A 13506-nucleotide genomic window follows, 5' to 3' on the forward strand; every position below is an offset into this window, starting at 1 on the left:
TTTGGATAAGAGGAAGAAAGAAGTGGATTATTTAAATAGAGAGAGACTGAGAGCGCAAATAAGTAAGTTTTGGAGAGATCTAGATTCAAAAGCTCCCTTTGTAATTGGATCCTTCACATCCTGATTAACAAACCACAGTCAGGAAGGATAGGCAGGAATTCTTCTGCAATGATTATCTTCAACATTGGTGCCCCACAAGGCCCCATACGCTACTACCCTTATGCTACTACCCATACATTCATGACTACTGGCTAGATTTTGTTCTATTTACATCCACAAGTTTTCAGTTCATACCTACGTTGTTGCTGTTTCTGAAATAACTGAGCCAGAGTACAAAAGGGAGATAGCGAGCCTGGTGACATGGTGTCATGACAGAAACCTTTCTCTCAATGACATTCCCTTCAGGAAGGGGGACAGTGCACATGCTCCTGTTTACATCAACAATGTTAAGGTCATGGGATTTGAGAGCTTCAGGTTCTTGTGTGTGATCTAACTACTTTGATATCATGACCAAGAAAGCTCACCAATGTCTCTACTTCCTCAAGAGGCTAAAGAAATTTGGCATGTCCCTTTTGACACGTTCCAATTTTTATCAATGCATTGTAGAAAGCATTCTGTCTAGATGCATATGGCTTGGTATGCTAACTGCTCTGCATGTGACTGCAAGAAACTGCAAAAAGTTGTGGACACAGTTCAGCACTTCATGCGAACCAGCCTCACCGCTATGGACACTGTTTATACCTGTCACTGTCTCAGGAAAGCAGCCAACTTAATCAAAGTCACCAACCACTCCAGACATTCTTTCTCCTCCCCTCTTCTACCGGGCGTGAAAGCACATACCAGCAGGCTCAAGGACAGTTTCTGTCTTGCTGTTATAAAATCATTGAGTGATTCTCAAGTACAATAAAATAGACTCTTGACTTCACAATTTACCACATTATAACCTAGCGCCTATTGTTGTTCTGCACTGCACTTTTCTGTAATTGAAATACTTCAATTGTGCACTTTAGTTGTTTTACCTTGTAGTGCCTCAATTTGTAATGAATTCATCTGAATGAACTATGTGCAAGACAATTTTTTTCACTGTACTTCAGTTCATGTGACAATAATAAATCAGTAATAGTGCATGAATCCAAAAACAAAATTAACTGGCAGGTCTTTCAAGAATACAGGCAGTATTTTGGGATGGAGTTCAAATTTTAGAATAGCAATGTTTTGTTATAGCTGTAAGGTGAGGCTTCAACTGTAATACTGTGCTCATTTTTTGTCTCCTTATAAAAGAAAGGGGTCTTGTAACATTGGAAGCAGTCCCAACAAGATTCACTTTGCTAATTTCTGGTTGACATTGTCATATCAGGAGAGGCTAAACAGTTTAAAGCTGAGGTGTGTAGAAGTTTCTTCTCTCTGCATTTCTCTGCCACCGAGGTGTGGAAGCCTGATCATTAGATACACAAGTTGAAGATAGATAAATATTTGCAGGATTGCAAGATTGAGTGTTTTGAGGACATTTTATCCTCCAACTAAGCCCAGTGAGTTCTCTCCAAATCTTCTGAATCCTGCAAATGTTGCACTCAATGAAGTACAAGGTATGGAACATGATAGCTTAATGTTAGTAGATAACTATACCAATGCAGCTTTGTATAAAGGAAGAATTTTCAAATATACATTGGGTGACAAATGCTTAAATCTGCTAATATCTCAAACATTCTTTTTACTCCATAGATCCTGACATGTATTTTAATTGAGCAGAGGATAGTCTTTCTTTCAGCTGATTGGGCTTTGCTGACACTTGTCGCAGAATGTTTTCTTCTTTATCTTCATCCACTTCAATGGCAACACACCTATGTTCCTATCCTGTCCAAAGGAATGATGGATTTTTTGATGGCGCCAACAGCTTTTCTCATGGGTTGCCACATTGATTATTTTAAAGAAGTGAAATCTGTAAGTATCAATCATCTTTTAAAAAGTGTATCAATAGTACCATAATTAACTGCTGACATTTCCTCCCTTATTTCTGTCTTGTTTTCAAATGTTTTTATTGTGAAGCAACATCAGCTTAACCACAACCGACAATGTCCTAAAGTACAATGCTTCTTTTTTCTTTCCTATTTCTTCCCTTATTTCTAATATCCTTGTGAATTAAAGGAACAACAGGAATCAAGATTGTCAGCATATTTGTTCACTTATTTTTAATTTAATCCTGCCCACGTGATCTGTTGTGTTTCAGTTTTAGTCAGGTATTGTCTTAGAACTGCAACTTTCAAGGTCAGAAACCTAAACAGAAGTCATTGCTTGCCTCCCAATGAGTTTGAGCAAGTGGAAATCTTCCCTGATTTCCCTGAATGCCTTCTCTAATTTTGTCCATAACACTGATCACAACAGTTACCAACATCACAGTGGTCTGGTCCTTTGTTGTTGAGCATGTAATATCCACATTGCAATAGATAGATGAGTGGGATTTGATTTTTAAAAAATGAGCATTGCACGTACTAGGGATAGTACCTTCACTATATTCATTTTGGGGATGTGATGGATATTTATAACTGACGGGGGAAAGGCATTCTACAATGACTTGCTAAAACCTGGCAATACAGGAAGGAAGGTCAAGCCAATATATAAATAGTTCAATTGCTTTCTTAATTTCAAAAATAAACTTAATTCCTAGTAAAAATATATGTACAAAAACAAAAGAAAAAACATGGCGTATGTCTCTTTACATTCGTAGTATTGTTCAGTCTACACATTCATCATGTCATTGGTTCTGTATATTAGTTGTGTTAGCACATTTTTGTGTACATAGAACTATTGCCACCCTGGGGTGATACAAACTTAAGTTGTTTGAAGGCAACTCTGGTACAGCCCCTCAATGCCCAGTGGAAAAGGACCCTAATATACAGCCCTTCCCCAACAAAGTCTTACATTGGTTGCAGTGGGCTTCAGTACATCCTTCAGAATGTAATCCTGCAGCCTGGAATGTGCAGCATTCCCTATGGATATCCTGCTATACTGGCAAAACAAAAAGAGTCTTTCATTGACTCGATCTTCCAGCTGCTCTTAGTATCTATCTATGTGTGTCCCTGGGGATTGTCTGTAGATCAGAGAGTTCTCTGTTACACAGCTTTTTGGGCTGAACTATGACAAGGTGCGTTGCATTCTTCTCCATATATAGTCTGCAAGGAAATGGGTGCCAGTCTTCTCCACACTGTCTCAAAAGCAGAGTGCATTGAGAGTGAGATTCTGACCTGACGGGGTGAGCCCCTCTTGCCACCAGCTAAGTGAGGTCTTGGTGTTGGTGACTTCTGGCAATGAGGAATTCTGCCAGATAGTTTGGACAGTCTGCTCAGGAACCGCCCCCAAAGGTGCCATGGTGTCTTTATCTTGCAGAATGTTCCATGCAGACCTCTGCCCGTATATCGGTGAGACCTAACGTAGATTGGGAGACCGCTTTGCCAAGCACCTATGCTCTGTCTGCCAGAAGAAGTGGGATCTCCCAGTGGCCTCCATTTTAATTCCACTTTCCATTTCCATTCCGATATGTCAATCTATGGCCTCCTCTACTGTCAAGTTGAGGCCACACTCAAGTTGGAGGAACAACACCTTATATTCCGTCTGGGTAGCTTCCAACCTAATAGTATGACCATTGATTTCTCGAACTTCTGGTAATGCCCCTGTCCCTCCTTCACCATTTCTCATCCCCTTTTCCCCCCTCTCACTTTATCTCCTTGCCTGCCCGTTGCCTCCCTCTGGTGCTCGTCCCCCCTTTTCTTTCTTCCATGGCCCTGTGTCTTCTATTAGATTCCCCCTTCTCCAACCCTGTATTTCTTTCACCAATCAACTTCCCAGCTCTGTACTTTATCCTTCCCCCTCCTAGTTTCACCGATTAGCTTGTGTTTTTCTCTCCCCTCCCCCCACCTTTTAAATCTACTCCTCATCTTTTTTCTCCAGTCCTTCGGAAGGGTCTCGACCCAAAACGTTGGCTGTACTTTTTTCCATAGATGCTGGCTGGCCTGCTGAGTTCCTCCAGCATTTTGTGTGTGTTGCTTAGATTTTCAGCATCTGCAGATTTTCTCCTGTTTGTGAGAGCACCAGTAGTATCAATTAGAACTTAGAACATAGAAAACCTAGAGCACAATACAGGCCTTTCAGCCCACAAAGCTGTGCTGAACATGTCCTTACCTTAGAACTACCTAGGCTTACCCATAGCCCTCTATTTTTGTAAGCTCCATGTACCTATCCAGGAGCCTCTTAAAGACCCTATCATTTCCGCCTCCGCCGCCGCCACCAGCAGCCCATTCCACACACTCACCACTCTCTGCGTCAAAAAAAAACTTACCCCTGACACCTCCTCTGTACCTGCTTCCAAGCACCTTAAAACTATGCCCTCTCGTGCTAGCCATTTCAACCCTGGGAGAAAGCCTCTGACTATCCACACGATCAATGCCTGTCATTATCTTGTACACCTCTATCAGGTCACCTCTCATCCTCTGTCGCTCCAAGGAGAAAAGGCAGAGTTCACTTAACCTATTCTCATAAGGCACGCTCCCTTTGTTTTGGAGCATAGCCTTGCTCTTCTTGCGGTTGACTCTGGTTCCTGATATAGGCATGCTTTAGTCTTGTGAGACCATGGACTTGTACCTTTGGAAGGTTTCCAGGGCGTATGGAAGACTGGCAGTTGCCCATGCTACAAGTCTCCCCTCTCCACGCCACTGATGTTGGCCAAGGGAAGGGCACTAGGGCCGATACAGCTTGGCACCGGTGTCGTTGCAGAGCAATGTGTGGTTAAGTGCCTTGCTCAAGGACACAACACGCTGCCTCAGCTGAGGCTTGAACTAGTGACCTTCAGATCACTAGCCCAATGCCTTAACCACTTGGCCACGTGCCAACACAAGAAGAAGAAAGCCCTTAACTCCGAGTGTAGTCATTGCAACGCCATCATGACGGCGTTTTTTTAGCAGGCTTTCTTATTTTTACAAGGCTGAGTTGCCAACTTGACGCTCAACCCAGCATGGATGGAAAGCATGCAAGGGAGCTGCCTGGATTCGAACTCGGGAGCCTTTGCTCCGAAGTCCAGCGCTGATGCCACTACGCCACCAGCCGGCAGCTCCTGATACCAACTTAACTTAGTCACAGATGCTTATCAATCTGAGGACCAACCATAGGCTCATGCAGAAGGCTGCAATGTTATCCATGTACGGGGAGACTTTGATCTCAGTACCTCCCACCTTCCCACCTGGTAACATGACTATGTCTGATTTTTTTCAAAATGGATTCAGCAAAGGGTTCAATGCAACATAGAAACAAGATGGGAGAGTGGACAACCCTTGATTTAATAAGGAAGCTATTTGTTTCCCACCCATTGATTTGATCTGCTCAAGAGATTTCTGTGTAGTGCAGCTGGATCCAAATTTTTGATTCCCTTCCCAAATTTCAATTTAGAGGGCATGTCCATTATTTACATGTGCAATATCCTGTTGAAGACTCTCTCCTGTTCAAGCTGACCAGTCAGGTGTCTATTCCTCAGTATTACATGTAAGTGATGGCATCCTTGAGCAGTCTCTTCTTTCCATCGGGACGCTGTCATGATGGCGTTTTTTTTAGCAGGCTTTCTTATTTTTACAAGGCCGAGTTGCTAGCTCGACATTCAACCCAGCACGGATTGAAAGTGTGCAAGGGAGCCAGCTGGATTCGAACTCGGGAGCCTTCGCTTCGAAGTCCAGCACTGATGCCACTACGCCACCAGCCAGCTATCCCTGAGCAGTGCAAGTCTGTTAAAGGTTTACCTGCCAGATACCACACAGGTTTGACCTGGCTTGGAGTGATGTCATTCCGATCTTGTAATCTAGATTCAGTAGTGATATGGGTCTTCAATTCCTGATGTCTTTCTTCTGCCAGTAGAATTCTGACCTGCTGCAAGCTAGTATTGTACACTTGCAGCAGTTCTGGGCCCATCTATGCCTACAGAGTCAAGAACAACCCTGCTAGTAAGCAATCACTTACTGGAGTTTTATTTGAATCGATGGAATGAATGGAACCCCTTTGTTCCTGCAGGGTCAGTGGCTGGCCAGACTCTCCCAGTTGCTGTCACCTAATATCTGTGATAGAAGACAGTTAGTTCTGGGAGTATGTAGATCCTTAAATATAAGAATGTTACCAAGTCATCCTTCTTTAAGGCTGTGGAATATGGAGCTCCCTTGTGAATTCTTTATAAGAAGCATGAGCAGGTATCATTCTATTCCATTGAATGAACTCCAAATTGGAAGATTATCATTGAGGATTCCAAGATTTGCTGGTTCATCATCTCTTGGAGTTCCTCCCTCATGACCATCTTTCAACTGCAGAGGAGAAGCTGCAACAGGGCTTTTTGGAGTTGGCAAAACTCCTGTTGAATTTTTTGAACACACTTGATGATGAAAACTTTAATATTCTCCTTGGTTGCTTCCAACTAGTCCACCAAGGAGCTAACAAAGGGGTCTTCATGCTTCTCCAAAATTCAGCTTCCCTTTATTTTATGTCTTTCTGCTTGCCTTTTGGTCTTTCTGTGGCTGGCAGGAGTCTTTAGAAGACAGTGTTCAGAGAAAAACACTGGTGTGATCGAATTGGATCTGATTTTGGCAGTCTTTGCTATGAAGAGGAAGTCTATCCGGGACTGGGCTGAGGTGTCTGTACCTGACCAGGTGGATTGCTGCTGTGTTCTGCCTGCAGGATTGCTGAGGGCATAGCACAACTTTGCATCTTTAACCATTTCCATTGGGAGTTGTTGTCTAGTCTGCTAACGGCACTGCTGAGTTGTCCAGCTGTACCAAAGATGCACTTGATGTCTCCTGCCAGATGACTGGCTGGGACATCACCAGCAGTAATGGGAACTGCTAGATGGCAGGCAGTCACTCATTTTGCATGGAGCACATACATTGATTAGCTAAAGCAGATATTACGATACATTGCATGCACTCTGAGGAGACATCCACCAACCACTTCTTCATCTTTGGTGATTGAGAAGTTGCCTTCCCGCAGCAGGGTACCCAGACCAGAAACGAAGTCTTGCTGTTTTGAGTGGGGAAATGAAAGGGGGTGCTGCTCAAGTGAGTTATAACAGTTGTTTGAAAAGTAGCTCATTTAAAAGATGTAGCAGCAATTAACTTTGTAATTTGTGGAATGTTAACCATCCGGGATATGTTTCATTGTCTACTGGAGTTGGCCTCCCATTCAATAAATTGTAAAATGAGATTGCGATGTTAATGAGAAGGCTTCATCGTCATCTGAAATGAATAAACTTAAAACTATTTTTCTGTTCCTAACTTAGAGTGCTAGTTGAAAAAAAAAGACAAGGAAAATGTAATACACCATTGAAATATGAAAAATATTTAAACATAATTGCACAAATCAAACATTAGGTCAGATCTCCCTGGCAAATTCAGTGGTTTTGATACCTGCCTGTATTTAGCCACTTAAATAGCAATAATTCTATGACAAATTGAATTTAGCTGAATTGCTAATGGTACTGCATAAGTTGATGTGTTTTGTTGCTGGACTCATAGAGTACAGATTGGGGAAGATGTTGGAGGTGACAGCAAGCATTGGGCTTGGGCCAATATAATTTGTACTACTTTTACATTATCCGTTAAGCTGAAATGTAAACTTGTTTATTTGTTACCAATTAAATAGGAAATAGAAGGCTTAATATTGGTGAACATTGATGAAGGAGCAATTAAATTCTCAAACTTGGCAGGTACTGAACCACATATACCTGAAATTCCAACACAAGCTGCAGAATGTTTTTTACAAAGGTAAATGCAAATATAATATCTTGAACATCATTTCACTTAAAAGGCTTAAATATAAGTAAGTTGGACAAACTTCATACCGCTGTAGCAGAATTTTATGTAGTTATTTTTTTATTGAGGTAGATGTTTCTTTGAGACATGCAAGATATTATTGCAGGAGTTCATTCTTCTGAGCAAACTCAAACCTGTTCACATTCTGTTGGGAGAAAGGTTTAGTCCCAAATGACCTCCGCTATGCTGTAATTGTCTCCTTGTACAAGAATGAAGGGCAGAAGTTGGATTGCTCAAACTACAGAGGGGTTACCCTGCTGTCCACTGCCAGGAAGATCCTTGCCAGAATTCTGTTGGACAGAATCATCCCTACCATCGCTGAAGGCAACCTCACAGAGAGTCAGCGTGGATTCAAGGCAAACAGAGGCACATCCAACATGATCTTTGTCCTGCACCAGATACAGGAGAAGTGTAATGAACAGAACATGGGACTGCATGCGGCATTTACCAGACCAAGGCCTTTGATACAATCAGCCGTGATGGTCTCTGGAAGATTCTGTCAAAGCTCAACAGTCCCCTGAAATTTCTCACTGTCCTGCAGAAGCTCCATGAAAGCCAAAGTGGTCAGGTTAAGCACAATGGCCACCTGTCTGACCCATTCCCCATCAGTACTGGTGTGAAACAAGTCTGTGTTTTGGCACCAACGCTCTTTGCCATCTTTTTCAACATAATGCTACTTGAAGCGAAAGAGACCACCTCAGAGAGCATCTACATTCGGTTCTGCACTGATGGAAATATCTTTAACCTCTACTGCCTTCTTGCCTAAACAAAAACCATGCAAGAACCCATTCTCTAGCTTCTGTGTGCAGACAACTGTGCTCTTCTCATGTGCACAGAAGACATGCTGCAGGCTGCAGTCACTCAGTTTGCCAAGGCTTTCAGGTTAACAGTCAGACTGGAGAAAACAATGATCCTCCATCAGAAGCACCCTCATGACATTTACAATCCATCTTGGATCACCACTGATGACTACCCTCTCACCACGATTAAGCAGTTCACCTACCTGGGCAGCGTCATCTCCAACGACGCTGCGATGGTAAGGGGGGGTTGACGATAGACTTGCTAGAGCCAGCAGTGCTTTTGGGTACCTCCTCAAACATGCATGGGAGAACCACCAGCTGCGTCTGTCCACAAAAATCCAGGTGTACAGGGCTGCCGTTGTCACAACACTGTCGTATGGCTCTGAAGCCTGGGTCTTGTACTGCAAGAAAATCTGGTTGCTCGAGTGCTTCCATCAGTGCTGCCTCTGCTCCATTATGGGTGTCAACTGGCATGATCATGTCCCCAACAATGAGGTCCTGGAGAATGCTCAACTTCTAAGCATTGAAGCCACTTTGCTGTTCAGGCAGCTCCGCTGGTCTTGCCACATGTCTTGCATGGACAACTCCAGGTTACCGAAAGTAGTACTCTACGGAGAACTCTCTCAGGGCAAGAGGGATTGTGGTGCCCTGCGCAAGAGGTACAAAGACCAACTTAAGCAGCAGCACTCTCAGGCAAATATCAAGGTTAATGAGTGGTAGCAGCTGGCTTGTGACAGATGGCGCTGGAGAACACTGATCCACTGAGCAGCCAAGAATTTTGAGGAATCCGGAAGAGTGATAGTGAAGAGGAGGAGACACAGGAAGGATCCTATTATCCAAGCACCCACATCCAGCTGTTTCCACGTTCCTACTACTCCAGAATCTTGTCTGCAGATCCAGAATTGGCCTTTACAGTCACCAATAATTGTGCCGTCGCTCCTGAGGAACCTTCTTCCCTTCTGATCTTCACAAGTGATCCATCCATCCATCCACCTAGATGTTTCTTTGAGACTTGCAGGGCATTACTGTAATATAAATCCAGCATGTCCAGTAAAATTTAATTTACAGTGCTGTATATGTTTATGCTTTGCCCCACTCACAAATGTATTCTTAGAATTTTAAGTAATTATTTCAGCATTTTATGTATTTTATAAAAATAGTTTCAAACTGATTTAGTTCCTTTGGAAAATTGGCATAACTATTTATATACCCTATAACTGGACTCCTGCGAGAATATTAAAAGCAGAAAATGGTGGAAATACTCCACAAGCAAAATATTGCACTCCTGAGGTTCAGAGTATAGCCAATGTTGTTCCTTGCTTTAGGCCAATGAGCCTTACATCAGTGGTAGGGAAGTTACTGGAGAAGATTCTAGAGGATAGGATTTACTGTATCTGGAAAAGCATAGACTTATTAGTGATAGTCAACATGGTTTTGTGTGGAAGCTTGTAAGACTTAATCTTGGTTAAGTTTTATTGAGAAGATGATGAAGATAATTGATGAGAAGAGTGCAATAGATAATGATATATATGGGGGCTAGCTAAACTTTTGACAAAGTCATTTTTGCTAGGCTTATCCAGAAGGTTAAGGCTCTTGCGATTCATGGAGACTTCGTAGATATAGATTCAAAATTAGCCTCGCCAGAAATGATGGAGAATAGTGATGGAGGAGTGTTACTTTGACTGGAGGTCTGTAATCAGTTTTGTTCTATAAGGATCAGTACTGAAACAGTACTGTTTACTATTATGGTTAAACAATTTGTGGGCTGGTAAGTTTGTAGGGGGCATAGAAATGGGTTGAGCTGTGTATAGGGTGGAAGATTGTCAAATGATTCAACAGGGTATAGACCAGCTGGAAATATGGGCAGAGAAATGGCAAATGGAGTTTAATCTGTACAAGTGTGAGGTATTACACTTTGGGTGTCAAATGTGTAAGATGAAAGTACTGTATACATTAAATGGCAGAAACTATAGAAGCATAGCTCACTGAAAGTATCAACACAAGTCAATAAGGTGGTAAAGAAGCTGTGTGCCATGCTTTACTTCATCGGTCAGTATAAAAATTGGGCAGTCACATTGAAGCAATATAAAACTTTGGTTAGTCACATTTGCTGTATTGTGTGTGGTTCTGGTCAACACATCACCAGAAGGATGTGGAAGGTTTTAGTGGATGTAGATGTTTATCAGGATATTGCCTAGATTAAAGACTTAGCTATAAGAAAATATTGGACGAAATTGGATTGCTTTGTCTGGAGTGTTGAAGACTGAGAAGTGATCTGATAGAAATATATAAAACTGAGAGGCATAGAAACAGTAGATAATTGGTCTTTATTTCCTGGGTAGAAATATCAAATACTGAGAACTTAGTTTTAACGCGAGAGAGAGAGAGAATGTTTGAAGGAGAGGTGCAAGGCAGGTTTTTTTTAATAGAAAGTGATGGGTGCCTGTAATGTGCTGCCAAGTGGAAGCAGATATGACAGCGATGTTTAAGAGGCAATGAGACAAAAATACGAACAGGCAAGGAATTGGGAGTAATAAACCACCTGCAGGCCCATGTATAGTTCAAATTGGCATCATGTTTAGCAAAGGCATCACGGGCTGAAGGACTTCCTGTGCTATACTTTTCTATATTATGTATACTCGGAGGTTAGGCAACATGTGTGGGAATAGAAATAGAATTAATATACATCAGGTTAAAGTCATTTCATTAGAATTGAGAAGGAGGTAAAAGAAATTTGTTAAGCTGCAAGGAGTATGGGTGAGATGGTATGTTTTTGATAGAGTAAAACGTGGTTATCTGGTCACTGGGTGAATGAGAGCAGATAGAGAGTAAGAACATAGAGATCTGCAGGAGTTGCAAAATGTAGAGCAGGAAGATACGCCTATTATGACATGGTGAGCATATCTTCCGGTCACAGAGGGGGGAAGAAAACAGTTGAGCCAGTATTATGGACGGATGACCAATACAGACAGAAATCAAATACAAGTCCAGTCTGCTTTTTTGTGTCTGTAGATAGTGGGAAACGACAAGTTTTGCACTGTCTGCACTTGCAAGGGAAAGCATTATTTAACATTAAACATTAAGCGTAACTGTAGAGTGTTTTTTGAATTGCTATTTTCTTAGAATTAAACAAAGTTTAAAAAACTAAGTAGTTTATTGTCACGTATGGTGAAATTTGAGCCGAGAAAGAAAAGTTAATTGAATGTTCTCTTTAAAGTGATAAATTTTAATGCATATCCTTTGCTTTTTTCTCTGATAAACTGGGCTTGTTATCTGAAGAATAATTTCTTTTAAATGTCATGCGAAACTTTATTCTTTTACTAGAAAATTAATTTAAATTAGAAAAAAATGTGATTCCTTTTTTCCCAGGATTGAAAGTCTACAGTTGCATTATGATTTGGAACTATCTCACTTGGGCTCCTCCACAGATATTTCAGATTTACGACTGCACAGAAGGAACTGGCAGGACAGTCTAAACTCAAAGATTCAGGAGTTATTCTTGGAGCTGGTTGTTAACATGTTCAGGTGTGAATGCCAACTTTATGGATTTTTTTTCTTGAATAGGTCAGATCAATGAACATTCACTCATAGCTAATCTTTCAAAGTTAAATTTTAACCGTCCAGCCTTAAAATAACAATGAGTTGTGACTTATTTCAATTCATTATCCTTCCTTTGACAGGAGCTTTCAACATTCAAATCACTTTCATGTTAAGACATTGCTCAAACCAGCAATACCATTACTTGGATGCCCACCTACCTCACCCAGTTTGTTTTCTGCAGCAGCAGGTTTGGTGGATGTTATGAGGGTTTGTACAGGCTGCTTGTTACTTTAAGATATGCAGGAGAGACTCAGAAGAAGACTTTGCTTGAACTTAATGAGTTTTACACCCTGTAGGTACAAAAGTAAAAGTAGGTGATTGAGTATAATTTCAAGTGGCATTGGGCAGAGTGGTACAGCTAGTAAGGGTGATGTTTACAGTGATCTTGGTTTATCCTGACCTCTAGTGCTATGTGCATATGGATTTCACATTCTCCCTGTGACTGCATGGGTTTCCTCTGGGTGCCCTAGTTTCCTTCCACACTCCAAAAAAAAAGTGTAGGTTGATAGTGATAGAATATAGAGTTAGAAAAGATGTCCAATTGGGGAGAATAAGATGGGTTAAGGAAGGAAGAGTGTAAAATTGGGTACTTGGTCCTTGGTATGGACTCTGATTGAAGGGTGTATTTCTGTACTGATTCTCTTTATGAGACGTAGAGCATAAAACAGTACAGCACAGAACATGTTGCTGAATTAAACTGCATTTCCTTGCCTTGCATGTGATGTATGTCCCTACATTCCCTACAAATTGGTATCTAAAGCAACACACACAAAATGCTGGAGGAACTCGGCAGGTCAGGCAGTTATCTGTGGAAAAGAGTAAACAGTCGACATTCGAGCTAAGGCCCTTCTTCATGACTGAGAGGGAAGGGGGAGGCCTGAATTAAATGGTGGGTGGAGAGGAAAGAGTCTGGCTGGAAGGTGATAGGTGAAGCCAGGTGTGTGGGAAAGGTCAATGGCTGTAGAAGAAAGAATCTGTTAGGAGAGGAGAGTGGACAATAGGAGCAAGGGAAGGAGGAGGGGACCCAGGGGGAAGTAATAGGCAGGTGAGAAGGTCAGAGTGGGGGATTTAAGGAAGGGGGGAGGAATTTTGTTCACTGGAAAGAGAAATTGATATTCATGCCATCAGGTTGGAGGGTACCCAGACAATACAAGGTATTGCTCCCTCCACCCTGAGGGTGGCTTCATCTTGGTACTAGAGGAGGCCATGGATTGATACGTTGGAATGGGAATTAAAATGTTTGGCCACTGGGAAATCCCGCTTGTGGTGGATGA

At 41.9% G+C, this 13506-nt stretch overlaps 1 protein-coding gene across 6 annotated transcripts in view; it reads left to right on the forward strand.

Annotated features, from left to right (window-relative positions):
• Positions 1–13506, forward strand: part of dennd3a (DENN/MADD domain containing 3a) — a 146658-nt gene that overhangs the window by 74283 nt on the left and 58869 nt on the right. For all 6 annotated transcript variants that reach the window (XM_072259482.1, XM_072259491.1, XM_072259475.1 and 3 more), the window contains 3 exons: positions 1723–1941; positions 7663–7784; positions 12002–12157. In XM_072259482.1, coding sequence (XP_072115583.1) covers positions 1723–1941; positions 7663–7784; positions 12002–12157 — 497 coding nt within the window. The remainder of the gene's footprint in view (positions 1–1722; positions 1942–7662; positions 7785–12001; positions 12158–13506) is intronic.

The sequence above is a fragment of the Mobula birostris genome, chromosome 1 (assembly GCF_030028105.1).
Source record: "Mobula birostris isolate sMobBir1 chromosome 1, sMobBir1.hap1, whole genome shotgun sequence".
Classification (NCBI taxonomy): Eukaryota; Metazoa; Chordata; class Chondrichthyes; order Myliobatiformes; family Myliobatidae; genus Mobula; species Mobula birostris.